This window comes from Streptopelia decaocto (assembly GCF_964273445.1).
Source record: "Streptopelia decaocto genome assembly, chromosome: 2".
Taxonomy (NCBI): domain Eukaryota; kingdom Metazoa; phylum Chordata; class Aves; order Columbiformes; family Columbidae; genus Streptopelia; species Streptopelia decaocto.
The window spans coordinates 49,577,010-49,604,461 of record NC_138655.1 but is presented as its reverse complement, the minus strand read 5'-3'; the positions used below and the strand labels follow the sequence as shown (position 1 = coordinate 49,604,461).

The 27,452-nt window shown below is 42.7% G+C and overlaps 1 protein-coding gene across 2 annotated transcripts in view; it reads left to right on the top strand.

The window, feature by feature from the left end:
- The window catches only part of CABLES1 (Cdk5 and Abl enzyme substrate 1), a 76,227-nt gene that overhangs the window by 33,554 nt on the left and 15,221 nt on the right, over window positions 1-27,452 (top strand). Inside the window, exons 2-7 of one of the 2 annotated variants that reach the window (XM_082044914.1) lie at window positions 2,931-3,002; window positions 5,234-5,326; window positions 13,440-13,517; window positions 23,743-23,842; window positions 25,353-25,509; window positions 26,296-26,399. In XM_082044914.1, the coding sequence (XP_081901040.1) occupies window positions 2,931-3,002; window positions 5,234-5,326; window positions 13,440-13,517; window positions 23,743-23,842; window positions 25,353-25,509; window positions 26,296-26,399 (604 nt within the window). The remainder of the gene's footprint in view (window positions 1-2,930; window positions 3,003-5,233; window positions 5,327-13,439; window positions 13,518-23,742; window positions 23,843-25,352; window positions 25,510-26,295; window positions 26,400-27,452) is intronic. The other variant, XM_082044915.1, reaches the window with a different exon arrangement.

Sequence of the window (27,452 nt, the reverse complement as noted above, 5' to 3'; positions counted from 1 at the left end):
TAGGCTTCAAAATAAAGATTTGAGATAAAGTGGAGTAATTGCACATACTTCATCGCAACTGAGCTCTTCAGTGAAAAGAGGGTGCAATTTCTGGGCAGAGTGAACTGATTTCAGCAGAGTTGCTGCAAATCTGCCTCACGGCTGCTGAACTGATTAAAACTAATGATTTTGGGGACAAGTGAAAGATGTGGCAGTTTTCAGCTGGGTTGGGTGCTGGCCTGGATGTCTTTTCTCTCACTGCACAGGGAGGGGACTGGGCTGGGGCAGCCCCCATTTATATCACTGCAGGCTTCTCTGGGACCCATGCTTCTTCATTGCTGGTGATTTGGAGGTGTTTATCTCTTTCCTTCCTTCCTTCCTGGATGAATTTATCCAGAGTCACATTTATGCTCACACTAGTTGAGAGGGAGCTCAGGTATCCGTGCTCCTCTCCCATGAGTGGGTGAGCCAAGGAGCATCCCCCACTTCTCTGTGCAGACTCTCTTGCCATGGTAGGTCCCCAAAATACTGCGGAATCACTACTGTTGAAAATCGGTGTGAGCTCCTTTGTGCCAGAGATGTGGCAGTGATTCCTATCCAGCCATTGTTGCATTCAAGGTTATCAAGCAAAACCCAGGAGGCAGCATCCCTGGTGCTGGGTTTAAGAAGTTGTGACCAGCAAGGAAAGTCCAAGGAATCTGAACAGGCAACTGGATGACCAGCCTTTAAAGCTGCTCTGGAGTTAATGAAATGCAATTGTATGTATTTTTGCCAACCAATGCATCTGCCTTAATAACAGAGGCAAATGTAGGATCTTCCAACTGATCTCTGCCAAGCCATTGGCAATGAAGTTGAGGATGGTGCATAACTTTGGGTGAGGAGAGGCTTGGAGGAGAGTTGCAGTGGCAGCTGGAATATGCATCTGGTGGTATACAAGCGCCTTATGGCATCTAAAAGGCATCTAGGGGAAATACTGTGTGACTAGTTCAATAAATTTGATATGAAGAAGGTAGCAAGGCTGTACTGTTGTTTTTCTCTCTTTGACCAACAACACGCAAAGTATGCTTTTGTAACACCACGAGATGGGAGGGTACCATCATTTAAGTGTGTTATTAAGCTAATGATGTATAAAGAGGTATTAAAAAGCAACAACAATGATCTGCTACATCAGCGATGCTGGTAATTGAACCTTTTAACTTTTGTTTATGGACCAGTGCAACTGAAAATTGAGGGGGAGCACCTCCTGATCTGAATTTCTCTCTGTAAGAGCATCTCTGTGTCCTCCAACTATGGATGGAGCTGAGGCAGCACTGATGGGCACAAGAGGCAGATGTTTGGTCCCTTCTTCCTTGTCTATGCCAGCAAGTTCAGCACACTCTGAAATGCAGACTTTTTCTTAGAATTTTGAAGGTGTATCCTGTCTTGCACCAGATCTTCTAAAATTCTAATTTAGACGAAACCTGAGGGGATTTAGGTTTGCATATTTTCCTAAGAGGATTACGCTTCACACTTAGTTGCTCTAGAAATTGTTTGAGGGGTTTTTTTTTAAATCATTTTTTAAGTACACGAAAAACCACATGCACATTCAAACTGTCCTGAAATGTATTGTCTGGGGGTTTGCGATAGAAATGTGGTGTTTGAACTAGTAGTAAACTGAACCACTGAACATCAGGGTTATTTTGAACTGAAAAACATTTCAGTAATCAGATTTGCAGCACAGCTGCTGGAGCAGTTGTAGCAGCACAACTGGAGAGGCTAGAAAATTGCAAGACGGATTAGAAGCTGCTTACACTGGCATCAGAGAAAACAATTTATTGTGAAAATACAGCCCAGGAATACATTAATGTGCAAGTACCCTACCAAGCACGGGGGTATAAACACATTGAGATCTGGAAACTCTTCGTTTGCAGGTCAAGGGGTTAAGGCAGCTTGGTAGGAAAGATATTAAGGTAGTTGGGGAAAAAAATAGTGGTAGTCAATAAGACTTTTATAATTTAAATTCATACTCATACTTCACCGTACTGGGGCACAGTGGCTGTCGCAGCTGCTTGACACCCACCAGCGGGGTGGTTCTGATGGTGGCCAGCTTAATTTTTCATTACGTGCCTTTAGGTGGGCTGTATTTTCTAAATTTATTTTTTTATATTTACAGTGGTTTTTGGAGGGCTGGGTGCAGCTCCATGTTTTGTGCTGCCTTTGGGGTGTTTGGAGGTTGCTGCTAAAACCAAGCCTGTACCGGGGCTTCTTCCTTGCCCTCTAGAACAGTCAGAAAACTTGGAATGCTAGGATTTCCTTACTTCTTTTCATGGGAGGTGGAAGAAGGATCTGACTCAGCCACAGAAAACTGGTTTAAAACAGTACTGAACTCATCCATGCTGCTCAGAGGGGTGGTCAGAGCTCCCTTTTAAGCTGCTGGTTTGTGCCCGGTGCTGCTGCTCCATCATCTTTCATCTCTCTTCAGTCAGTCCTCAGAGGAGAGATTAGATGGACATCACTGAGAAGTGAGTGGCCTTTATTGGGTAAAAAAGGCACGGGGCAAAGAGAAGCATGGCACTGTGAATGACAAGCACTCTGTAGATCTACGTCTGTGTTATTTTATCAAAGAACTGTACTTGTAGCATTGCAAGCTCTACCATGGTAAACGTGGGACTGGTGTTAGGTGGGTGTTAAACCCTTGGAGGAAGGAAAACCAGAAAGCACAAACTGAGGAGGAGCTGTTGGGAAGTTTCAACTTCTGTTTTGCTACAGAAACTTGTCTGGAGTAAGTTTGCTTCTGGTTGGCATCAATAGGATTTAGTAAGGTAAGGAGAACAGAACAAAACTGATTAATATCCAAAGGTAAACCTCGGCTAGTGATTGTCAGTTTGTCAGCATTACTAAATAACCAGCTCTGAGGACCTTCTCATGCCCTCTAACCCACGGTGTTCTTTTCTGTTCTGTTTTCTCTGCAGACGTCGGCTGATCTCCCAGCGATCTTCTCTGGAGACTCTGGAGGACATAGAGGAAAATGCCCCACTGCGAAGGTCATTTTATTTACTCTCTCTTCGGTTACTTGTCTGTAAGACGTGTACAGACAGACCTACTGTCCCTGTGCGTATGGGAAACCAGCTGGGTGTTCACGTTAAGACGTTCTTCATAGTGGGTAAAGTGAAACCTCAAGCACACTACAGGGTGGTAGGTGACATGAATTACACGTTCCCTGGCTTTAGGGCATTAAGTAAAAAGTCAGTATTTAAATTAAATGTCAGGAAATAAGAAGTCAGATTTGATTAATAGAGAAATTTGGTTATCACTAACAGGAATTACTAGCTTCTAATGCAATACCTTTAAAAACTAAGTAAGCTGGTCTAATAAAGTAAGCTTTTGAAGGGTAGTATTTTTAGTATTCTTATTTTTTATGGATTTTTATAGGGTTTTTTTTCTTCACGCACATGGTCTTATTCCAGTAACCAACATTACTGTCATTCTGTATTGGCTGGTGGGTTTGTGACTGCTGCCTCACTAATAAATCTGCCCCATCCCTGTTATATCAGCAGCTTCAGTGCGGCTTTATTCCTGCATCCAGGAGGCCACAGCTTCTCTGGGCACTGCAGTAATTAGTCACTAGGGTGATGGAAAACGGAGCAACTGCTTAACAGTTCAGAAACGGGCTAAGCAGTAATCTGACCGGTGCGTGGTATGCTTCCAGGTCAGCTGTTCAGCAAGGCAGCAGCTTGATTTTGAATGACTCTTTATCTTGGGACCTGCAATTCAGCTGGTTTATATTGACGTTTAGCCCATAGCCTTGTTTATCTACATGCAGTTTGGCTGTCTCTCCCCACCTCAAAGCAAAGACTTAATAGCAGAGGCTGTACCAACTGGCCTGTTACCAAGACTTGATTATTTTTACCAAGCTTACTGTTGAATGCTTACCAGCATGTTATGAAGCAGTCTCATAAATGATTCAAACGCATAATTGGCAAAAGATATAAACAAATTATGGTTTGCCAGGCAGTATTTTTACTTGCTAATTTGCAGAATTGGTGGTAGAACCTCTCTCTTGGTGTTATCTTCCTGTGAAGAAAGTAACAAGGCTAATTGCAACCCGAGGGTGAGGGAATGTTAAGGAGTTTACTAGCAGAAGGAAGGCAGAAATGGCAAAGTGATGGGAGCCCACCTCAGGGTGTGCCTGTGCAGCATGATGGCATTTGGGGACAGTCTCTGGAGGCCTGGGACTGGTGGGCTGTGGTTTCAGTCCAACAAAAGGAACTCTTGGGGTTGGGAAGCTGCTGAACTCTGCCTAAGCATAGGGGAGGATGGGAAAAATAGATTAGGGAGCCTCAACACAGAGGGACTGTGCTGGTCCTGTCTGCAGGCGGAGGATGCTTGTCCCTTGTCTCCACAGAGGATGCAGTGGCTGCGGTCCAGCAGCCCTGGGCCCGCAGCGAGCACAGGAGTTATCCCCGCTGCCTGCACACTGTGCTGTGCCGTGCAAGAAAACAGCACTGAGATAGAGAAAAAGCTTCCACATGCATTGTGGTTTCAGCTGATTAAAAAGAGCAAAGCTGGAAGCGGGGGGGGGATATTGCTGTTTGTCTCATCTCTCCTCCCTCTGGCAATTTCTTTCTCTAACTGCAATTTAAAAAGTGCATTTGGATGTAAAATAGATTTAAGGATTAATGTTTTGAAGAAAGGTATTTTTTTCCCCGAGGCAATTTATTTTTAGTTGTTTTCTATGCTGTCAGGAATGTGAAAAGTAATATTTAGAGTAAAAAGCAAATAGGCATTATCCTTGCAAATGAGAGATTTTAAATGTTTCTAAAATTAAAAGAAGAAAGAACTTGCCTTAGTAACTCCTTTATCAATAGTTGAGGAGGATACAGAAGTGTGTGTGTTGCTATAAGGGCAAAAATCCCATCTTTACCAGGTTTTGTTTTAGTTTATTTTTTTTTCCTCTGAAAGCTTGGGCTAAGCTGTCACAGCAGATTACAGGAAATTTTTTTTTTGCTGAGATTTTTTCTATTATGTATTTTTATGTGTGTGAAGGGAGGGGTGGTGGTGCCTTTTTTTTTTATTATTATTATTTTATTTGAGCTGTCGCATTTCCAGACTTATTGTCTTTATTGTTCTTGCTGATTCCTAACACAGGGTGACTTGAATCATTTGTCTTGTCTTTCCTTCCTGCCTTTGTGTAGACTTCTTGGCTGTACAGCAGGCAACTGAATACTTTTATTTTTTTCTTCTTTCCCACCCCCCCAACTGATTTCTTTTTCAGATGTCGGACACTCTCAGGATCACCCAGACCAAAGAACTTTAAGAAGGTTCATTTTATCAAGAACATGCGGCAACATGACACCAGAAACGGCAGGTACTGTGCATGCAAAGGCTGCTTCTGCAAAGGCAATCCATGGTGCTTGAGGGAAAGGGCAGGGTCAGCGTCTCCGTGCAAGGGCACAGTGTGCTATTGCTGCTTAAGCCAATGTATAATAATGGGCTTTAAAATAGTCTGTGAAGGTGCAGGTTGCAGTCCATGCTTCTTCCTCGGGTGAAGTGAGAGTCAATGGAGGTGCTGGCCTGTGGATTTTCAAGACCTGTGTCTCCATAATGCAGATAACTTGCGTAAAATGAAGATCAGTGGGAGTAAACTATGCATTGTCTACTTGTGTTTCTTCGAGAGTAGTGCCAGGTGCTAAGTGTGAGAGGACGAACCTGCTGGGAAGAAGTTTAGCAATGGCTGAATGACGTTTCGACATCTATTAGTGGGTGTGAGGGTAGGCGTCAAGCGAGGTGGCTTGTCAGGGCTGCCTCTGGCGGGAGGCTTAGCGGACAAGTAACTCAGGAAAACAGCTTCAGGGAAAGGTATTAAGGTTATCCTGAGTCTTACAAGATAAATTATAAACGTGACAGATCCCGGTCACACCATTGTGTCCTCCCAGATGGGGTGGTGGTGGCAAGGTGAGGAGTGGGATCCTTGTTTTTGGGGCAGAGGCAGACAGGGGGGCACCTGGAGGTTGTGTGAGGGATGCATCTGCTTAGATTGCAGCACCAGTGGGACCTGTACAGCAGCAGTCAGCAGGGACTTCCCTTACTGCAAAGGCACATTGCCTCTCACGGTGTTCCCATCAGCAAAATAGGTTCTTTATGGCAGCATCATCCAGCTCAGAAAGGAAACTAGCTCCTCCCTGCTTATAAAGACAACACCTGCCCTCTCCTTTTTTTCTCCAAGACAATTTCCCCACGTGCCTCATGATTTTATTCTTGTCCTTCCAAACCTGAATAGGTTTGAAATAGGCTGTCTGAACAGGCTTCACGTAGACTAAACCATCCCACTGAGAGTTGACCCTTGCACATGCCTGTTCTCATACAACTGCTGTGGGCAAGAACCATGTACATTCTTGTGGACCAATTTGTGCATGTAGCCTGTGGTTTCCATCAAACATGGAACCAGGTCAATAGAAATTCTGACATTACATTGAACCGCAAGTTTTATGAATTGAATTCTGGTAGGTGTTACTTGGCTTGAGCAAAATTTTCCTCACGTTTATTCTCACATGTACAATTAAATGAAGTGAAAGGTAGTAATCAACATAAATATTGCAGAAGGTGGCTCTGAGAGATGACGGCTTTGAAGAAACAGCTTTTGTAGCAAACCAGACGTATGCAGAACTGTTGACTTAACTATTGTCTGACTAGCAGCCAATGATTATCTTTACAACGAATACATGTGGAGTCAAATGCTGAAAAGCAACCCTCTAATTTCAGTCTGTTTTGTGCTTAAATACATGTATGCTTTATGAATTTCTTATAGGAGAAAATACTTATTCCTAAGGTTTTATTCCACAGAGAATGTTTAATTTCTGAGATGCCTACATAAAAAACAGCCATAAACTTGATAGAAATGTCACCTGAAAAAAAAGAATAAATATTTGATTCATGAACTTTTTTTTCAATCCATTGCAAAAAAGTGTTTGTAGGATATATCCTAGCATTTTGTCTTAGTTTATATATCAGTTGTTATGTCTGATAATATAACTGAATATTTTTCTTGCTAAGGAAACAGTGAGTAAGCTTCTGCTATTCAACTGGCTTCTAATCTTTATCAGCAGGCACAGTTTTCCAGAATATTTCCGCAATAATAATAATAAAAAAGATCCCTTTATGTAGAAGACAGGTAGAATAAGAATAAGATACAAAGTTTTGGAAATGCTTTTCATCCTATAGACAAAGAGCCACAGCAATATTAGCTAAAAATAAAAAGCAAAGTCAATACTTTGTGTCACCCCAAAGGCCAGCTAGGTCTAGCAGTAAGTAATCTGAGCACATACCCTGTTTTTCTGAGGTGTCTGAATGCTGTTGCAGTCACTGAAGTTAATAGGAATTCTAGATGAAAAGGACCTCTGGAAATCCAAGTGGATTTGCTCTATGTGTTCATCCTAAAATCAACAGAGTTTCTGAGTACCTTAATGCCTTTAAAGATGTTCCTGGTTCCCTGTGACCATAGGAGCATGGTATTGCAGTGGATAGAAACACCTCTTGGGACTCCTTCCCATGCCTAGGACCTCGTTCCAGGCAGCTTGTGCTTGGTCACGACACTGACACTGAGCTGTGCTGGAGTCAGGCTCTCTGCACTTTTTTCCAAAACCCCTGAGCCTTCTGTTGTGACATGTCAGCCTTTCACTTAACTTGAGGATCCCAGCTTTGAAAACATCTACACCGAATATGTTTTTGAGTGGTGAATTTGATAGCTGGTCATTAAAATAGCTAGCGCTTTCAGTAATTGTTTCTCTGGCTTGTAACTGTGAGTGTCACAGCAAAGAAAACTGCAGTGTGGATGATGGAACCCTGGAACCATTTTGGTTGGAAAAGACCCTCAAGATCATCAAGTCCAACCATTAACCTGACACTGGCACTAAACCACGTCCCTAAGAACCTCACCTGTGCATCTTTTAAACCCCTCCAGGGATGGTGACTCCACCACTTCCCTGGGCAGCCTGTTCTAATACCTGACAACTCTTTCCGTGAAGACATGTTTCCTAATATCAAATCTAAACCTCCCCCGGCGCAACTTGAGGCCGTTTCGTCTTGTCCTATCACTTGCTACTCAGGAGAAGAGACCAACCCCCTCCATGCTACAACCTCCTTTCAAGTAGCTGTAGACAGTGATAAGGTCTCCTCTCAGCCTCCTTTTCTCCAGGCTGAACAGCTCCAGTTCCCTCAGATGCTTCTCATCAGACTTGTGCTCCAGACCTCTCACCAGCTTTGTTGCCTTCTCTGAACTCTCTCCAGCATCTCAGTGTCATTCCTGTAGTGAGGGGCCCAAAACTGAACACAGTATTTGAGGTTCAGCCTCACCAGTGCCAAGTACAAGGGGACAATCACTTCCCTAGTCCTGCTGGCCACACTATGTCTGATACAAGATAGCTCAGGGCTTGTTTGTCTTCTAACTGCTCGTATTTGTGGCTCTCAGCCTGTGAAGTGAGGTGTCCCTGTCCTGTGGCCGTGAGAATTCTTCCCCTCTCAGCCATGGGGGTGACACAGCTGGGCAGTGATGCTCTGGGTACAGCCTTTGGCAGTCCAGCAGCAAGGCAGGACCGGCTGTGGTTAAAATAAGAGTTCATCTCTACAAACATTGCAGAAAAAACTCTCACCATTGATGACATTGATGGCTGATTCTGGAAAAATGAAAGAGAAAAGGTTTTGGTATTCATTCCTCAGAGTTTTGTGATCTGGGAAACTGCTTTATGGCTTGAGCTGCATACTTAGCTTTCCAAAGAGCTGGGAAAAACTTGAAGGAACTTGACCTGCAGAAAACTGCTGCAGGGTGGAAGAAGCCAGTCTAGACTCACATCCAGCTGCAGGGATGGAAATCATGTCCATACAGAAGTTAGCAGCATCTGAGGGTGACGGAGCACTGAAACAGGCTGCCCGGAGAGCTTGTGGAATCTCCTCCTCTGAAGAGATTCAAAACTTGCCTGGACACATTCCTGTGCGATCTGCTCTGGCTGAACCTGCTTTGGCAGCTTGGTTGGAATAGATCATCTCCAGAGGTCCCTTCCAACCTCAACCATTTTGTGATTCTGTGATCTATTTCAGCGCAGAGGAGAAGTCACCTGTGCCCAGACTGCAGCTTATCAGCCAGTCCTTTTAAATCTTCCTGTTGATGGTTCCGTGCACTAGTTAAACTGGTTTCTTCAGATTTCTAGGATGTAGCTTATTAAAGGAGCTAGAAAATTAGGTTTCCTAGACTGTATTGTCAAAACAGTCTTGTAAAATAACACAAAATAAATTTTTCCTTTAAAAGAGAAAGGCAAGGCAACCCTGACATACAAGATAGCACATACAAGTAGCAACCAGCATGTGGTTTCACCCACTTTACTCAGCAGGTTTGTTGGTGGTATCTTCCATAAATTGTGAAGCAGAAGATTCCCTATGCAGCAGAAACAGACCACCAAAGCAACAACCTGAGTCAGCTGAACAAGCAATTCATGGTGAGAGTGGGACAGGAACATTTCTAGAGTCATCCTATATTAGCAGATATAAAAGCAGTAAAACAGTGCTTCTCTCCCACCCCCATGCTATAGCTTTCTCAGGTTTTTTGTTAGTATACGTATAGTTCCATGCCAGGGCCAAACAGCATCCGTAGGGTATGAAATGTCTGGTTTGGTGCCCTTTTGATTGTTCCTTATTACTTTCAGCCACCTTCCAGCAGCCCCAGCTTGAGCTCAGGAGACTGCAAAATCATTTCTGCTACCCAGACAGCATCCATGGTTTCTGTGTTTCACCTTCGTATGCGGGGCAGCAAAGCCCTGGTAGTCAAACATCATCAATGAGCTCTGAAAGAAGAGGCTACAATATTCTGCATGTGTATGGTACATACGATATACATCACATTGGCTGATGGCAGCCTTTTTGTACAACACACTCAAACCTAAGACAGATGCTAGAGAAAACAGACATTGCTATCTTCTTCAAGTCAAGTGAATTGCTGATTCTGTTGAGAGCCTTATGCTCAATAAGTTTTTGTAGTTTCATAGGATACACCTCATTAAAGAAATTGCAAGATTAGCTTGTACAGTCTCAGACAGTTACACATTGTCAGAGCTCTCTTGCAAAAGAATGGTTGCTCTGAACCATAGTAATTAGTACAACTTCTTGGTGAAATATGAGAGTTAGTGAGTAAAAACCTTTTCATGAAGTCATTTTAAAGATGTCTAGGTGGCACAATAGCAATCAGGGCACGTAAACCCACTTTGACTCAAACTGCTTCTTACGTCAGAGATAAGTCATTCACTGCTGCACAGGGTTGTAGATGCTCTTTGTTGAAGAACTGAAGTCCAGGAGAAGGCTTTTCTCCCATAAACAGCAATTCCATTTTCTTGAACAGCAGCCAGCTACAACCACACCTTCTTCAAAGTGCACTTTACGACAAGTTTCTGGACCTTCTGCTCTGGCAAACTTTTGCTGGCCCTCAGAATATTTTTATTTTCCATGCATATCATCAGACCTCCAAGTAAAATGCAGTTCTGTCCCTCTGTGATGAGCTTCTGACCGCTGCCTGCCCTGCTTCTCTTCCAGTCCAGCTCCTAAGGCTGTTTCGAACCAGCCCCCGCCAGCAGGTTTTGTGGCATTCTAGCAGTGGAAGCTGTGCGCTCCTTTCCTGCTCTGCCTGGGAGATCTTTACGTAAAGTCAGTCCCCCAGTTGGTTTTTTGAAAGAAAGGCAATATTTGGGAAAGAAATCTGAAAAAATAGAGGCTGGGCTGATGCTTTTTATTTCCTTTCTGGTCTGATTCCTGATACACACAACAAGTTTTTTGGTGGCACCTTCCCTCTGTTGTCTCTGCTTGTGGACATGGAAGCACTAATTTGTTTAAGTATTAAGGACTGAGGGGGTTTTGTTTTTATTGTTGTTGTTTTTGTTTGGTTGTTTTGGTTTTGTTTGGTTGGTTAGTTTTGGGTTTTTTTGTTAGGGAGGTATAGGGCGTTTGTGGAAGAGCTGTATTTCTTGAAGAAGCCAGAGGGAGTGGGGGCAATATGCTTAGTGGGTACCGTGGTTTTTGGAATTCAGAGCTGATTTCTGATGTCAGCCTCAAAATCTGTGCCAAGTTTCATACATCAGCAAACAAGGCTTCCAGTGAACAAGCAAGCTGTTGTGAGTAGCAACCATTCAGCAGTGAGCAGTAGCAAGCACAAAATTAATCATATGCTGGGTTTTTTGCTGCCTTTCTCAAATGTGAAAAATTATTCCCCCCTGCTTTATAACTTAGTGATGCACCATGAGGCCATCTTATGGGATCTGAGATATTTAGCATAGGTAAAGGGTGTTGTAGCATTCAGACAAACAATGAAATCATACATTATCTGCTGCAGAACTTCCTAATGCCGTATCCATGTCTATTATTAGAAACCTTTCTTTATTAGCAGGTAAATACCACTTTGCTTTTAAACATGCTTTTAAGGAAGAAAATAGGATTGCTCTAGCAGAATGATCCAGGAGAAGGAAAATTGATCATTCTGCATTTTCCCAAGTGTTACATACAGCAGCTCTCTTGGGGATCTAAGCCCTTTCCAAGAACGATGACTAAGCTGGTCCCTTAAGGAAACAGTGTTTTAATAACAGTGTAACTGGTATGAGATTCGTAGGCGCATATAGTGTTTTTTGGGCAGTAAAGAACTTGCTTGCTAGCGCTTGTTGTCCAGCTTTGACCAGAGTAGGACAAAGAATGAGAAATTCAGCTGAAATCTTCACATACAGACCTGTAGCAGATAATGTCAGAAAAAATCAATGTTGAAGAGCAGGGTGAGGGAGTGCAGTAGCCCTGACAACCAACCTAGCAGTAGGTCCTAGCATTTGGACCACAAGTGAAGATTTTTAGAAAGGTAAAACACCAGTAAATTCTAAAACTAATCAGATTAGAACATGGCACAAGCTGCCCTGACTGTGTCTCAAAAGAATTTGAGGGGATGCAGCCTGTTGGCCCACTCTAGAAGGGAAAAAGGGTCTTTTTAGCGTATATTGTACAATTGTGGTGTCCTGAAGATAATAAGGAAAAAGGATATAGGGCCATGGTTTAGTGCTAGAGTTAGGTTATGGCTGGACTCAATCCTGACGGTCTCTTCCAACTGAAATGATTCTATGATCCTATATTTATAAGTAATCAGTTATTTATTGGCATTTTGTATCTTTGGTCTTGAACAAGCTTCTCTTGGCTTCTTGCCAGTCTGTGTCTCCCAAAACGATAATAATGTAGTTACTGGTGGTCCAGACAGTTTAATGTAAAGTGGGTCTTGACCTCAGGGTGGTTTTAATGTTGCCTAATGATACCTCAGAGTATGATGGCTAAAGGCAACAATGTGACTGTAAAACAAGTAGGTTGCTCTAAGGTATTTGATTTAAGGCCACACAATGACTTTGCAGATGATACAGAGATTTGGAGACTGGTTAAAAATACAAGGCATTTGAGGTAAGAGTGGCCTGGATTCTGAGATAAGCTCTGTGCAGGCAGATAATGTGTGCTTTTATGTAGCCAAATCTTGAGCTACCTGCCTATAAGGAATGAAGGCAAACTGTGTTTAGAGGAGGGACAGTTTAGTAACCAAGACAGATGCGGCACTGGAGGAGAAGGGGTGGTGGGATCAGTTGTGCCTGAGTGTCAATGCAACATCAGAGCCAAGAGGGCTGATGTGGTTACTGAGCGCAGGGGCTGGCGGTTTGTCAGGGTTAGACACTGATCTTAAAGGTAAGACTGAAAGATGTGATGTTTATCTTCGCCATCTGTGCAACCACTGAGGCCAGTGTTACTGCCCAGAGACCAAGAAGGGTGATGGGGAAAAACTGAAAAAGACTCAAGGAGAAACCTGGGAAACAGTGAAAGGATCTGAAAGCTTATGACAATAGTGAACTTTGACTTCATCCATGAATCAGTCTGTTGCAGGAACAGGAAGCTGAAAATCAAGGGAGTCGTCTGGTTTAGCAGAGAAAGATCATGACCAGCAGCTGGAAATTCTTGTCCGATAAATGCAGACTCCAAGTCACCCATGGAGTTGTGGTGTGCATCACAGGTGGTTGTTGGTGTAGGTCACCGGGGTTTTGTCTGTTTGGTTTCAGCCATAGCGATGAGTTGCCAGAACGACTCCTTGCCTCTCTGGGTGGACTCCTCTCACTAGGCCTCCTTTCACTAGAAAAACATCTGTCTCAGGTTCCAAGTAATGTACTCCAGGTAGTCTTCCTAGAAAGCCTGTGGAGGGGTTGGGACTCCACTACTCATTTGCTGTGTAATGTATGGCACAGGTTTCAGTGCTTCTGTGAAGAATCAGTAACGTGGTAGCCTACCTGTGAGATAAAAAAGAGGAGGGAGAAATCACCCACGATGGAAGTTTTATGATTACAGATTTCTCAACGGTAACGTCTGTTGCTTTGCTTATTGTGGTGGGATTTTAAAATTTTAGTCTTTGATTTCTTTTATTTTCTTTTATATTTTAGAATAGTCCTTATCAGCAGCAGAAGATCCTTCTGTAGCATATTTTCAGTGCTGCCATATCGAGACTGTACCCAAGTCGGGTATGTATATTTATGCATGTACTACATAGTCTTTCTGGGACTGCATGTAGACCTGATAACAAGACAACAGCATGATGGAGGCTAATGCTTTTATGTATCTGCTCTAAGAAGAGATAAATGCACTTAGATATATTTGCCTTGTGGAACATTACCAAGTTGAAACTGCAGCTCTCAGTCACCAATTTATTTATATGTGTTGTGGTACCTTTGGTTATTAAACCCTCCTGAAATCAATGTTCTTGAAAAATACACTGGTTTTATTGTGTATTCTGACTTCACTCAGCTTTGACAAAACAAGTGTTCTAGACATCGCAGCTTTTATTTTATAAGGAGTCTTAGCTTTCTTATTCTCCCACACAAACATGGTGCTACTGTATCTAGATTTTCAGAACTATAGAGAAATATTTGGATTTAAACACAATACCCTTTTATTGTACATTTAACCATTAGTCAGATCGTTCAGTCAGCTAGAACAGATTGTTTCGGCCATAATACCATGCAGGTTCTTAGCTGGTATAAGCAACATCCCTGGAGCTGCTATGCATCCCTCAATGTGCTGAGATGCGACACCTCTGATAGAAAAGTTCATTTGGATTGAAGCAGTTCTCCAAAGACTGAGAAGACTTTTGCTCTTGGACTGAACCTGTAGAAGTGGAAGAAACTGAACTTGGCTAGGACACGTTGCCTGGCAGGCTCTGGGGCACGGCTTGCTGGGTGTTTCCAGAGGCACAGCACAAAGCTGGGAAGGGTCATGCTGGTGGGTGGCAGCTCCATGTCCCTGGGGCAGAGGGTGAAGCTTGGCCACCACGGCCACTTGCCAGAAAGCTGGGAGTTGCCTGTAGCTGGGGTCAGCTCAGAGCCTGCGAGGCTTAAATTCTGTGTGGAACACTCAGCTGATACACTGAGGTGCATTCGAAAGACCCACAAATCATCCAGAGTCAAATTCATCCAGTGCAGAAAGGATGAATTTGGTTTGTATTTTTCAGCCATCTATTCAGTTCTGGAGGATGATGTGCCACAAGTTGCTTTTGCATCAGTAATTCAAAACAAAGGGAGATGATTTTTAATGCACAAAGAAAGGAGACACCTTTATAGGAGAGTTGACTTACTCCCCTGTCTCTTACAGTACATTTTTTCCCTTAATTAAATGGGGATGACACATGAGGCAAATTCTTGACAGACTGACAGCTTTGTTTGTTCTTCTTGGGTACACTGTCATTCATTTATGGTCATTGGCCTGTGGAAATTGCCTCTTTATTGAAAATTGAATATATTTTGAAATGCTGATGACTGGTTATAGTTTCTAAATTAGAGCAGTAACAAGCTCAGCTGCAAACCTAAATATTATTTCAGCATGTCATGTCTTGTGCTATGCTTACGCAGCAAGAAGGGCATGGGATGAGAAAGTTGCAAGTGCCAGAACAAAACAATCCAGCCCTGTTCCCTTTGCTAAAAAGGCAAGAATTTTTAAAAAGATGCCCTCTGTCTTTCTACCAGAGCATCAGAGGAGGAGAGAAACAATTCAATGGTACCTCCTTCCAGGAACAGCTGGTGCAAAGAACAGATGAGGCAGTATGGCATAAACTGTAGCCACTCTGTTTGGGCTGCACAGTGTTTGCATGCTTCTTTGCAAATTTTGGATGTGTGGTAGGAGAAGGTGGAGACACTAGTACCCTTTTGAAGTGCTGTAGCGACTGCACCCTTTAGCTTCGATTTCTCTGAATCTCTGGATCGTTGACGTGTGTTCCCAGGCAAAACGTCCTGACTGGTTTACATTCTGCAAACATTAGTGAATAGTTTAGAAAAAGAAATTGTTGCAGGCAACCTTGGCTTGTCTGCAGTTAACACAGGCTGGAGTAAGCCGTGTCAGGAGTGCAGGAGAATGGGACGGACACGCACACAGGGGAGGCTGCTCCTTGTGAGAGGAGCACACGGCGGAGCTGCTGCTGCTTCTCCACCTCTACCACGACTTGCGGGCACCGTGGCCAGCGGAGAGAGCTCCAGGCACAGCTGTGTTTCGGAGAGGCTGACAGCTCCCGTTATGTTGTATATGCAGCTCAGAAGAGCTCTACTGTATCAATGCTGGCAGATAAACTGCACTAGCAGACCTGTTTGAAAAACCTGTCTGAAAGGCAGATCCTGCAGACACAGCGAAACTCTGCCTACGTGGCCAGGGTGGATGGGGCGGCGTCAGCCCTTACAATGAGACACAAGCAGTATCCTTCTGGCTGTGTCCTTTTCTTGCCCACCTTCATGCTGAGGTCAAGTTACAATAGCAAAAACCCTCCCCAAGCCCCCAGACTGTGTTTTTCAATGGTTGCAGAAATACAAATGAAGGTTGGGGGTGTGTGGTGAGGAGAGCTGTGGAAATACATGAGAAGATGAAATTTGAGTTGTCCCCTGGGTTTCCCAAGTTCCCCTCCCTGGCTGGGCAGCTGCCGGCTCACTGGAGCATGGCTGGCAGCAGGTTTTTGAAGGAAAACGTGCTCCAGAGCAGTACAGGGGCTGCCGGTGATCAATGGTGGTTTTTACTGCTGGTGGTTTCAGAAGGCCCATCTGGTGGTACTTGCTGGGGCTGAGAAGCTAGGACAGTGTGTGCCAGGGCAATTACTTTCTCTAGTTTTCTTTGTCATGCTGAACAGAAGTGAAAATTACAAAGCAAAGAGTGACGCGGTGGGGAGAAAGAAGTCGTGAACAGAAGTAATCCCCAGAATTTTCTGCCTTCAAAATTTTGTCTGTATCTTGCATCTGATGGAAACCCAATGCTTTAGCTTATAGTGCTTTTGTGCAAGTAAAAAGGAGAGAACTAAAACTAAATTAACAAAGGTTTCAAGACATGTTATCTCCTCCTGGAGTCACCGAGAGGCAGGTACTTTGTGGATCTGGGCCATAAGTTCTCCTCTCTAGGTCTGGCTACATTAAGATTGCCCCCATTCTGGCTGAAGACTGGCACAGCGTCACCCGTTTCCATGACCAGGAGTAGAGTAATGTGCAGGAGCAAAGCTTGAAGACATTGAAAGCAGTGTAAGGAAGGCTATAGTGCAAGGCAGAAGCTGAAAGAGACACTGAGTGTCTTCCCTGTTGGCTTCCCTTGGCCCCCAGTGTCCTGCAGTGTTAAGAGCCCAGAGTCATCAGACCCTACCCAGGGTTTAGCGATAAGAGAGCTGCCCTGTACTGACAGCGCTGTAACAGTGCTATTGCCTCTGCTTGACACACACACACATACACTCATCATCATTACAGGCTGATTTGCAGAGGCAGGTAGCACATACAGGACCCAGCAACACTGATATTGTTGGCTGAATGCTTGGCTTTATGTTTTTATGAAGTACGAAGTCATTGTGTGATGCACAAGGTTAGAGGCGAGGCAGTTCAAGGGCTAACGGTGGTACTGCAGGATCAGTTGTGCAGTTGCTGCTCTTTTTTTCAATGTGTTGGAAATCTTCCTGACTAAAGGATATTAATGATGTGGATTTTTCTGCTGAACATCTTGTTCACCTGTGAAACACACATGCTGTTACCACAGGGATTTTGTGGTAGCATTTACAAACAAAACACATGCATGAGGAGATATAGTAGTGATGACTAAACTTTTTTTACCACTGTGAAGAGGTACTTGTGCTTTATAAAAACTGTTTCTCCTCTGCTTTCTCACCATTCACTGATGTTTTACTGTGGATCGTGTTGACACTGCAGTATTCTTTAATAATACTTACAAATTTGAAACATCATATCTAATATTATGCTAATACTATTCTTCAAGTTCCTCTTATTTAAAAATAAGTTCCTCTTTCTTATTGAAATATAATGCTCTGAAAGATGGAAGAGCTACTTTGCAAAGGGTATTGAAACTGGATTTCTGGCTTAGCATCCACTTCATATCTTCCTTTCGGCAGATGAGAATTAATCTCCATATAGCTCTGCAGAGGGGCAGAAAGTGGGAGGTAATGACAGTTATCAGAGATGCACCTTGTGCACCCCCTGAGCTACTGTGTCACACACCTCCTTTGTCAGAGGTCGTCATGGTGGAAGCTCATGGCAAGTGGAGTTGAGCCTTGGTGCTGTTCCAGGACAGGGGGAGATGCCTCAGGTCATGAACAAGTAGCTGCCCCACCACACACGCACTCAGCACATGCACACACATGCTGACCTGCTCTAGCCCCTCAGAGGGGATTTGTGTCATGGCAGACCAAAGAGTGGAGCTGTTTGAAGACGGGTTAAACAAGACTTGAAGGAATCATTCCTTTGGAGATGGGCTGCAGGTGGTTTCAGGTGAACTGGATTTCAGCCCTTTGAGACAGGAGCTGAGGAATCAGACACAGCAGATATTAGCCCTTTAGGCACTATGCAGGTTGTGCTCTGAGTGCCAGGGTCCCTGTGCATGTCCCCAGAGAAGAATTGTTATGACCCAGCTGTCCCTTGTGGCCAGCACAGGGGAACATGCCTGCAGATTTGTGCCCACCTCACTCCCCAGCACGGTCTGTGCAACGGCGATCTGTGAACCCTCCGTGTGACCCCAGCTCGGATGGAGAAGGACCAGGTTCAGTTCTGCCTCCAGATAGCTACCCTTGAAAAGGCAGATTTCCTGGGCAGAGGAAGAAGGGAACCCGTTCTCCATTGCTTACCTGCTCTTGAAGCTTCTCTAGACACCATTTCTTAACTTCCAAGTAGATGGTACAATTCTGATGGTCCTCATGCGTATTATTGGAGTTGCTCCATGTGGTTTGAAGAAAGGCTCGGAAGATACTCGTAGAGAACTGAGAGCAATCCGATTTTTGTTAGTATTTTGAGGTGCGTAAGCATTTTTAAAAAAGTAGGTGGTCATGTATGTCTGTCACTGCTAGTGGTTTTAAAAAGGAAGAAGAAGGTACCATATTGTCTTTCCCCCCAGGAAAAACAGCAATGAAGTTAATTGGGTTTATAGTTCTGTTTTTTAATTTGGCATCATAATGGTTCATAATTTTAAACCACGTTTTTGAAAAGTGACTGTTTAGGCTTGCTTTTGTTAATGGCAAAAACATTCGCAGATTGAAATCATACCTATTTGAATGATATTTTATTTTGCGATGTTATAAGAACATTTTTAGAGTTTCCAAGGTCCTGTGAAGTCCCGCCCAGGAGATGGATCTGAAAGTCCCTGGGGCAGGAGAAGAGCTGGTGGTGTTTCAGGGACGCAGCTCTGCAGCACGGCTGGTCTGACATCCCGTTCTCAGCCTCTGGGCTTGCAGTGGCACTGGGGCTGGAGGTGATGAGCTACAGGGCAGAAAATCCAGAGCATCAGGCAGTGCGTGTCCTTATAAAACCAGCCAGTTCACCTCGTCTTTTATTCTTCATGGCAGTGAATTTGTTAAGTGGTTAGAAACTTACCTGCAGCAGGCAGAGCTGCTGAATATTGCTGTCTTGACAAGAATATTGGTATTTATCTGACTGAACTTGCCTCCAGTTAAGGGAAGTGACACAATATGGGTAATTGAATGGATTGGAGCCCAGGAAATGGACCATTCTTCTGAAGTCAAGCAGCAAGTAATTAGATAAAAAGAATTTGTGCCCTCAGAAATGTTACAAACCAGCTTCATCCAGTTTCTGAAGATAAATCATTGTTGAATTTAACTTTGAATTTAAGTAAGTGCTGGCCAGAGTTCAATGATGCTGCAAGCAAGATGTTTTCAATACCATCACCCCAAATAACATGTAGCCACAACAATCAGTGAGTCTATAGGCCAGGCATTCCCAGTGGCCTTCATTATCTAAACTCCGAGATCTTTGTTTGTTTAAACTGGGTAAGAAAGTTGTATGCAAAAGGAGGCAAAAAGAAGCATTTAGGTGAGATTGTCTCACGCACCGCACCTGTGCTGTCACTTACTTTGGCAGGTGAGGTAACAAGCATTTCAGTGAGTGTGGAAGATGGGAATATTTACAGGAGAAAAGAGAGCATCCAGATTGCCGTAAGAACAGTAGCAATAAGCTCACAGCAAAGCAGGATACTCTGTTATGCCCTCCAGATTTGTTACCCAGTTCCTTGCTATTCATGCCCAACAGATTTTGTATGCCAGGCAATTTTGATTAAGTCATCAATCTTGGCTTGGGGAAGAGTAACTATCTGTTTTTAGCCTATGACAGAGAAACTGAAATAGCCCTGCTTTTCTTTGCCATTGCCAACCTTACTTGCTTCTCCCAAATCAAACACAATCAAAACCCAAGTGCGTGTCAGCTTTAGGGAAAGACATCTACATCTGTTTTTTTTTCCCACAATAGGACATTTCAAAACTAATAATCCCATATATTAATTTTATAGAGCTATCGTTGCGCCTTTTTGTGAGGTGCCCTGTGTTCCCTTAGGTTGAAATTAAGCAATGAATCCCAAAAAGCTAAAACGTTAACATTTTGAACTTTAACTCCACGTTGGGCAAAACATCAGCACAAAAGCTAACGTGCTGACACCTGAATATGTTTGGAGAGAGAAAAAGGAGACTGGCCCATCAGACCCATCTTTCCAGGAGTTTCTCCACCTACTCTCCCTGTAAATTGCCGCTGGAGTTGTTCTAGCAACACTAATGGTAATTAGGATCTGAAAGCTCTCGATCAATTAAAGCAGGCAGTCTCAGGCAGCGGGAAATCTGCTGCTGGGCTGGCTGGCAGCGCATCTTTTCCAAAGATGTCATTGTTCTTGTGCATATAAACAGAAACATTAAGTAGAAGTTATTTACAGTGAAGGAGACGAACAGGATATTTTCTTGATGTCTCATGAATCACCTTTAGAATAAATCTTAATGGTCAAGAATCACTAAGCATAAAATACAGACACAAAAGGCTTAGATCTCTAACTAACAATTATCAGATTCCTTTTGCAATGAGCAGAAAGCTTTTTCATGTATCTGGAAATCTATTTAATATTTCATGGACTCCTAAATTATTCACAGGTTAAAGTGTTCAACTGTTGCTGTCATTTAAAGAGCAAGTGCCCAGCAGGAGTCTTCCATGAGGCTTTGTAGATCACATCAAAGCATAACGTTTGATTCATTAAAGCAATGTTATACTTCCAAAGGTAATAGTATGCAATTTATATTTTGTTAATCCTGGCCTGACTAATAAAAGATAGAGTGAGATCTCCTGTTTTTATTCTTATCTACCTGCTTGGTAAAACTTTTCACCATCCCACAACACATTTGCGATCCCAAGTCACCCAGTACTGCTCCAAGAAAATCTGTGAACTCTCACTATGTGGAGAAACTTTAGTTTTTTTCTGCAGTTCTGGACAACTAAAATGATGTGCTTAGTTCTGAGCGTAGCTTGTAACGCTGCTCAGCTTTCTGGAAATGGAATGCACGAATAGAATATTTAGAGCTTGACACTGACGTAAATCAAGGTATCTCCCCAAACTTCGTTGGAAAGTGGGATCTAGTTTTTTGCGTCCTAAGGACCCTGATCCTCTCTTTTCGTCAAGCTTTCCCTCCTCAAAGAAATTGAAGGTAGCAGAATTAAGTTCCCATTATTTATTATGCTTTTCGTTGTCAACTTGAATCCCTCGAAAACTTTTTTAAAAAGCACTTTCGGAAAATAGAGGAAAATAAAAACTGAGGAAGAAGTAAGTTTTCTTTGCTTAAAATCCTCTTTGGCAAGGACCATCTTTCCTTCTCTGCATTTTGTAATCACCTTTTACTACTGGCTGTTGGTTTGTGCAGTTTCTCAGTGCTATCAGTAATCTAAATAAGTTAAACACAGTGAAAGCTTGATTTTTTTTTTTTTTTTTAATATGAAGTGCCTATTCTCCATATGCTCCTGCCCCATGGGGCCCATTGGCCGTGGTGCCACACAAGGGCATGTGTCCTGAAGGACTTGGTGGTTGTGTTTGACAGCACTGCTGGGCTGGCCGTACCCAAACAACCATCCTGACTGTTCCCCAGAAAAATTCACCCGTTTGGAGAGGGCAAAGCAGAGGCAAACCCCAGGTCTTTCCTCGTTGCTCTTGGGATTTTGGGATGTGTGGGGAGGAAGCAGCAGTGCTGGGGCTCCCACAGCAGCAGGTTGGCAGCCTCTGGGCTTGCTGAGGCATTTGTGAACTTACTTGTCTGTAATAGGAGGGAGGGAAAAAAACAAAGGTTGTCCTGCAAAAGCTTAACTAGCTTGGTGTTGGTTGTTGTAATAAGGAATTCAAAAAGCATAAGGTAAAGTCACCTAGGAATTCCATAGTAAGTGTTCACTGAGATCTTTTACCAGTGAGAGGAGGATGTGCAAAAGCTGGGATGAACCTCTCCATTTATACATTTATAAGAAACTGCACATTGTTCAGTTTCGATTTTCCTCAAGAGACAGAGATTAATTCTGTTTTATGGAGAGGTTTCTCTCCAAACAGTAATATTTTATTACTCTGGTTTACAACACAAGCAATCATATACTACCTGGAAATACAGAGCATATGTACACGAGCAGTAGAAGCTACGTAGCCCTTGCTACTCAGGATGAGGGATAATAACTGGTGTTGTTCCCAGGGTCCTGAAGGTAGAGTCTTCCTCAGAAACACCAGAAAGAGAGGGAGAATGGAGGCCTGAACATCCACTGATCTTCAGCTAATGCCCAGGGATCATTCCTGTGTGTGTTCACACTTGTCAGCTGACTCTGACCCCAGCTCCAAGAGCACTGGTTTGTTTTCAGTCCCCAGAGCTGCTCTTTTTTATTTATTTACTTATTTAAAAGCTGCTGTGCTGATTGTTCAAAGGGTGTCAGATTTTACTTTGATGAGTTACAGACTTACCAATCCTAGTCTGTTAATTGCATGGAGAGATTTCTCCATGAGTTATTTTCAAAGTCGTAGTGGCATTATTCCTTACTCTGTGTCTGTAAAGTTTTGAGTTGAAGGAAACTAGACTGTTCTTACGCTATGTCAGGTAATTAAGATTTTTGTTTTGTTTCCATTTTTGGGGTTGGAGGCTTCCTCAGGTTGTGTGTTTGTTTCTTGGATAAGCCCTGCTGAAATGGTTATTATTTGGCATTTATCTCTATGAGAAATAGTACCTTTATGCACATTCTGTGCAAGAGCGGAGAGGCTAATCACATGTTTCTGACAGAGGGTTATTTTTACGTAATTATTTGTCTGACCCCTCAGTAATACAATATCGGGAAACAAGAATGATAATGTGACACTGTGCTAAGTGAATCCCAATCAAGAAACTAAGAGGGCTTTGTTGGGATTAGAAACTTGATCCAGTCTTTTCCTTTGACACAGAAGTATGTTTTCCAGCAGATAGACATGTTGGATTTTCTAGCAGTAAAGTGCATGATTTATTGGGGACTCGCCGATTGCCATGTTTCAGAGAAATAAAATGAATGACAGGTTGGAAAGGGAAGATGAAAAAACAGAGTGTACAGAGACAAAGTAGGAGAAAGCCCAGCCCTGAAACAGGATGAAGAGCTTGCATGGCTTCTCCCTGCCTCAGTGTCAGCATCTCTCCCACACAGATTTTTAATCACATACTTGGACCTCAGCAGAAATCAGCCAGGAAAATACTGTGAGATGAATACTCTGCAGTTGTATACAGCTGTCATTTGCAGAGCACTAATTTGCTCATAGTCTTTTTTACCTTCACTCACATTTCAATTGTGAGGCTAAAGCGTGGGTTACAGCCAGGTTGTCCTTAGCATGTAAGATGCCAAGTGGGTCACTCTTCCTGAAGCAGATACCCAGGTTTCCACCCGAGGCGAGGGAGAGCTGGGTTTCTCCTACTGGCCTCCAGCAGGAGGGTCACTGGGCTTCGGACATTCTCCAGAGGAGCAGGAATCCCTCCCGGAGGCTTTCATGGACAATTACCTCTGTCCAACGGTGTAGGGGGACATAGGTTTGTACTCTGGGAGTGTCCATCTGCTGGACATGTGGCTGTCAAGTGTTTAGGCTAAATTGCTGGGTCTCACCTGAAGTTTATAGGACTCCAAGTTCCCTCCCAGTGCCAGCTTCTGTCAGAGGCACCCAGTTACTGGGAACCTTGCTTTACACCATAGGTGGGGTATGAGGTGCAACCTGGAACAAAGTGGGTTTTTTTCTGTAACTAATCACTATAATGTATTTTAGACAATGCAAATGCTTCCTGTAGGAAAAGTTATCCGGGCTGTGCTTTGCATTGGCATGTTTGGATTAATGCTGCTATAGGTTATTGTAGCATTGGGTGCTGGAAGGTGAATAAGGCATGCATGTGTATTAAGAGCTGTTTCTGCTCTGTTTTCTGTTCCCCAGGGATATGAAGCTGGATGGTGGACGCCAGTGCCATTCTGCAGGAGTGTCTCTCAAGGAGATAGTTGGTCTTGAAGGTGTGGAGCTCGGAGCAGATGGGAAGGTGGGGGTTCTTCAGTTCCTTAGATCTTGTGTAGTAAGGGAAAAAATGGCTTAACAAATAACAAGCACAGATATAAAAATAAATTGTAACGTGCAGTGTAACACAATAGGTAAAGCACAGTATGTGAAAACTGAAATTCGGGAGGACTGCCCAAGCTGTCAGTGCAAACAACTCTGTCTTCTTGAAGAAATTTGCCTCTGGCAACATCTGAGTCTGTAAAGCATTACTGAATCACGCAGCCTTCCCCTGGCTCTTAACAGGAGGTATATTGTCAGAGGCTTGAAAATAATTTCTGGTGAGAGTTGTAAACTGTAAGTCTGTTTGCTCTTAATTTTATTTAATAAAATAAATTTTGTTTAACAGTATGTTTTTCCAAAGAGCAGGAAGACAGTAGTACAAATCTGATGAGTATTTCAAAATCCAAGAGTGCACTCACTTGAATAGAAAAGCAATTAGGAACCTTTAGGGAAAGTGATCCATTTTAAACAAATATACAGAGGAGAGACAATTTTAATCATAAATTAAAACTTTTTTTTTTTTTTCTGAAAGCCTGATTTACTTTTTACAGTTCAGTTTACCCAGTCTGCTGTCATTTATGGATTTAAAGGCCCTAGGTCAATGCTGCTACACATGATCCACTCACCTAACCAGGTGTCAGGCCAGACCACAGGCTGTAAATTCCTGAGGACAATCTGTCAGCTTATAAATAAATGAAAGCTCACATGATTTATTTGATACCTGTTCTGACCTCCTTATAAACCAGTCTAGAGTCTGAGACGACTTTTTTCTTCAATATAATATTATTTTTGGATAATAAACCTAGAAGAAGCAAGACATAGTCTATTCCTGGCCAACGGTGCAAGCAGAGAATTGGTATGCTCTAAAAATAATTTTGTCACAAGTTATTCATTCACACTTCGTCCATATTGGGATGTAGTAAATGATCTCCCTCAACCATGACTGTAAACCAGTAGCTCACTTGTGACAGCAATAAGATTCTGCCAGACAAAATCCTAAAGGAGAAAAATACTGAAGAAAGTCCTCAAGTTTAGCAATGTTCAGGTGATTTGCCTCTGGCAGCTCTGTGCTGAGGGGCCCATATATATGATGCTGTTTAAGTAAAGTAGCAGCTGAAACCTGCTACAGAGAAAGCCCTGTTGAAAACAAACAAACAAACAAACAAAAAGAAATTGGCATATTTTAAAATCTGACCCTTGAGTAGGATTTTTAAATCCAGGGTATTTAGAGCTTGTATGTGTGTGCGTGTTGGTGGTTTGGTTTTGTTGAAGAACTAATGGCTTTGCAAAAGGTTTTTTTTTTTTGCATGGATAAACTGACTGCATTGAAACAAATGTAGGTGACTGGTGTTTGTTCATCTGTGCCTAACCATTAAATCCAGCAAATCCTCCCCTAATTTGTCTTCCCTTGCTTCCAATTGGGATGCACCAAAGGCACGATGCTGCGGCTGAGCTGGGCTGATAGTAACTGTCTGTCCGTTCTTTCTTTTCAGACGGTTTCTTACACACAGTTCCTATTTCCCACCAATGCTCTGGGAACTCGGAGGAACACAATCGACTCCACCTCATCCTTCTCCCAATTTCGCAATGCAAGCCATCGTAGCCTTTCTTTGGCAAGAGCTAACAGCACCCAGGGGAGCATTGACGCAGGTAACTTCTCAAGAAGCGTGTTTTAATATCCTTACGTACCCCGATGATAGGCAGTTATTGTGAAAGACAGACATATTTCATGGTTTAGCCCCTTATTTTGCTTAAATTAAGCAAAATATGTCTCACGTGGGTGGATCACAGCTCATTCCCTGTTTGTTGAGGAAAGCTGGCTTACAGATGACAGAAAGTTAAGTAAACAAGACTGCTGGTTGTATCTCTAGACCCCAATGCCACTTGACGTGCCTCCTCCTGACACTGGCATTGTTTGTTCCTCATGCATCAGGCTCATCGTTACCTTCCTTTGCTATGGAAAATGTACAGTGGCAACACGATAGTCATAAGCTGAAGGTGTAAATAATACTTGTGACCTTTGTTAGGCTGGAAGGGGCTTTGTTTACAAAACTGGTCACAAAACATAAGCCAAAGCACTATATGCTTAGGATATTTTGGCGTGTCAAATGAAACAAATCAAAACATCTGCATCAACAGATGAAAACTTGTTGCCAGAAATAGAAATCATTGTGGAGCTTTATATAATTTTGTAGTTCTCTAAGCCCTAAATTCACATTTACCAGGTAATTCATAAGCTGTAGGTCCTCTGTATCTTTTCAAATTTTATTAGTATTGAAAAGAGTCTTCAAAATTTAGAGAAATCTTTGGACTCTTTCAAAAATATTGTATGAAGGTAATCTTTTGTATTATTTGTGAGCTCATTTACCACTTCTGTTAAGTCCAGAGGTTTCTTCATGTAATTGATCCTTTCTTGTATCTACCATTGTTTTATAGGTAGCGACCTGGGAGACTTTGTTGAATATGACCCAAATCTTTTAGATGATCCCCAATGGCCATGTGGCAAACATAAGCGGGTTTTAATATTTCCTTCATATATGGTAGGTGACATGCAAAATATGGTGTAGCACAGATAAATTTTGGTAACAATATTTTGATGGTTAATGTTACATTTGGCCATATTTTAAGAAGATTATTATTATTATTAATCTACTAATAACAGCTGTTTGGAATGCTTTGTTCTAAATGACAGTTACTTACTGGGACGTGTAAAAACAAACTCATGGAGGTATTACAAAAGTAAACGCTTTTATTACTGCTGTATTTCATAAATGCTTTAGATGAAAGGCTTGTTAGAACAATACGTTCATTCTCTCGCATTTGGAGGAAAATTTATGCTTGCTCTAATTGTCATCTGTTACAAAATAGGAGGATGCCCGTTAGGGTTTTTCTGAAGTCATGAAGTTACATTGTGTTTTGATGCTTATCATTCAGTCCTCAGAACAGTGTTTCAGTGTCTAATAGGGCCTTTGTTTCCAAGGTATTTATTTCACCGTGGGATAGTCCTTCCTTTAATTGCAGCAATCACAAGCAAAGCCTGTACATTTTTCACTACATCCAAACCCGTAAAAATACAGACGTGTAACGGTTCCTTGATCTGTGCTCTAACTCTGTGTTTTCTGTGGCAAGAGACTTCCATAGCCTTATTTTTGGTTGCACCAAGTCTGTAGGCCGCTGTGCTCTTTTGGCAGGACTGTTGCAAGATGTAGCATCATCGTATGAGTGTGAGCACATATCTGTGTGAGTTATACATCCAAAGTAGTAGTAGGCAACGGGGTAAAGCTCTTTTTTTTTCCCCACAAAGTGTTGACCTAGTACTCTTATCTATATACAAATAGGATGGGATTTAATACATTGAGGGCCAAAGTGTCATCCATGTTCTCACTTAACTTGGAACAGAGATTGGATTTAGGAAACTACTCATGTGTATAAACATGCAATCTTTGTTGGTTCTTTTCTGCCTCCCACCCTGGTCTTTATTTGATAATAGGGCTCTTGGGTGCTGCTTCTTCAAAATGAATGGATTTTACATGTTCCATATAGATTGAAGCTTATCTCCTTGCTGGCAGGAATGTTCTGCCTGTTGCACAGAG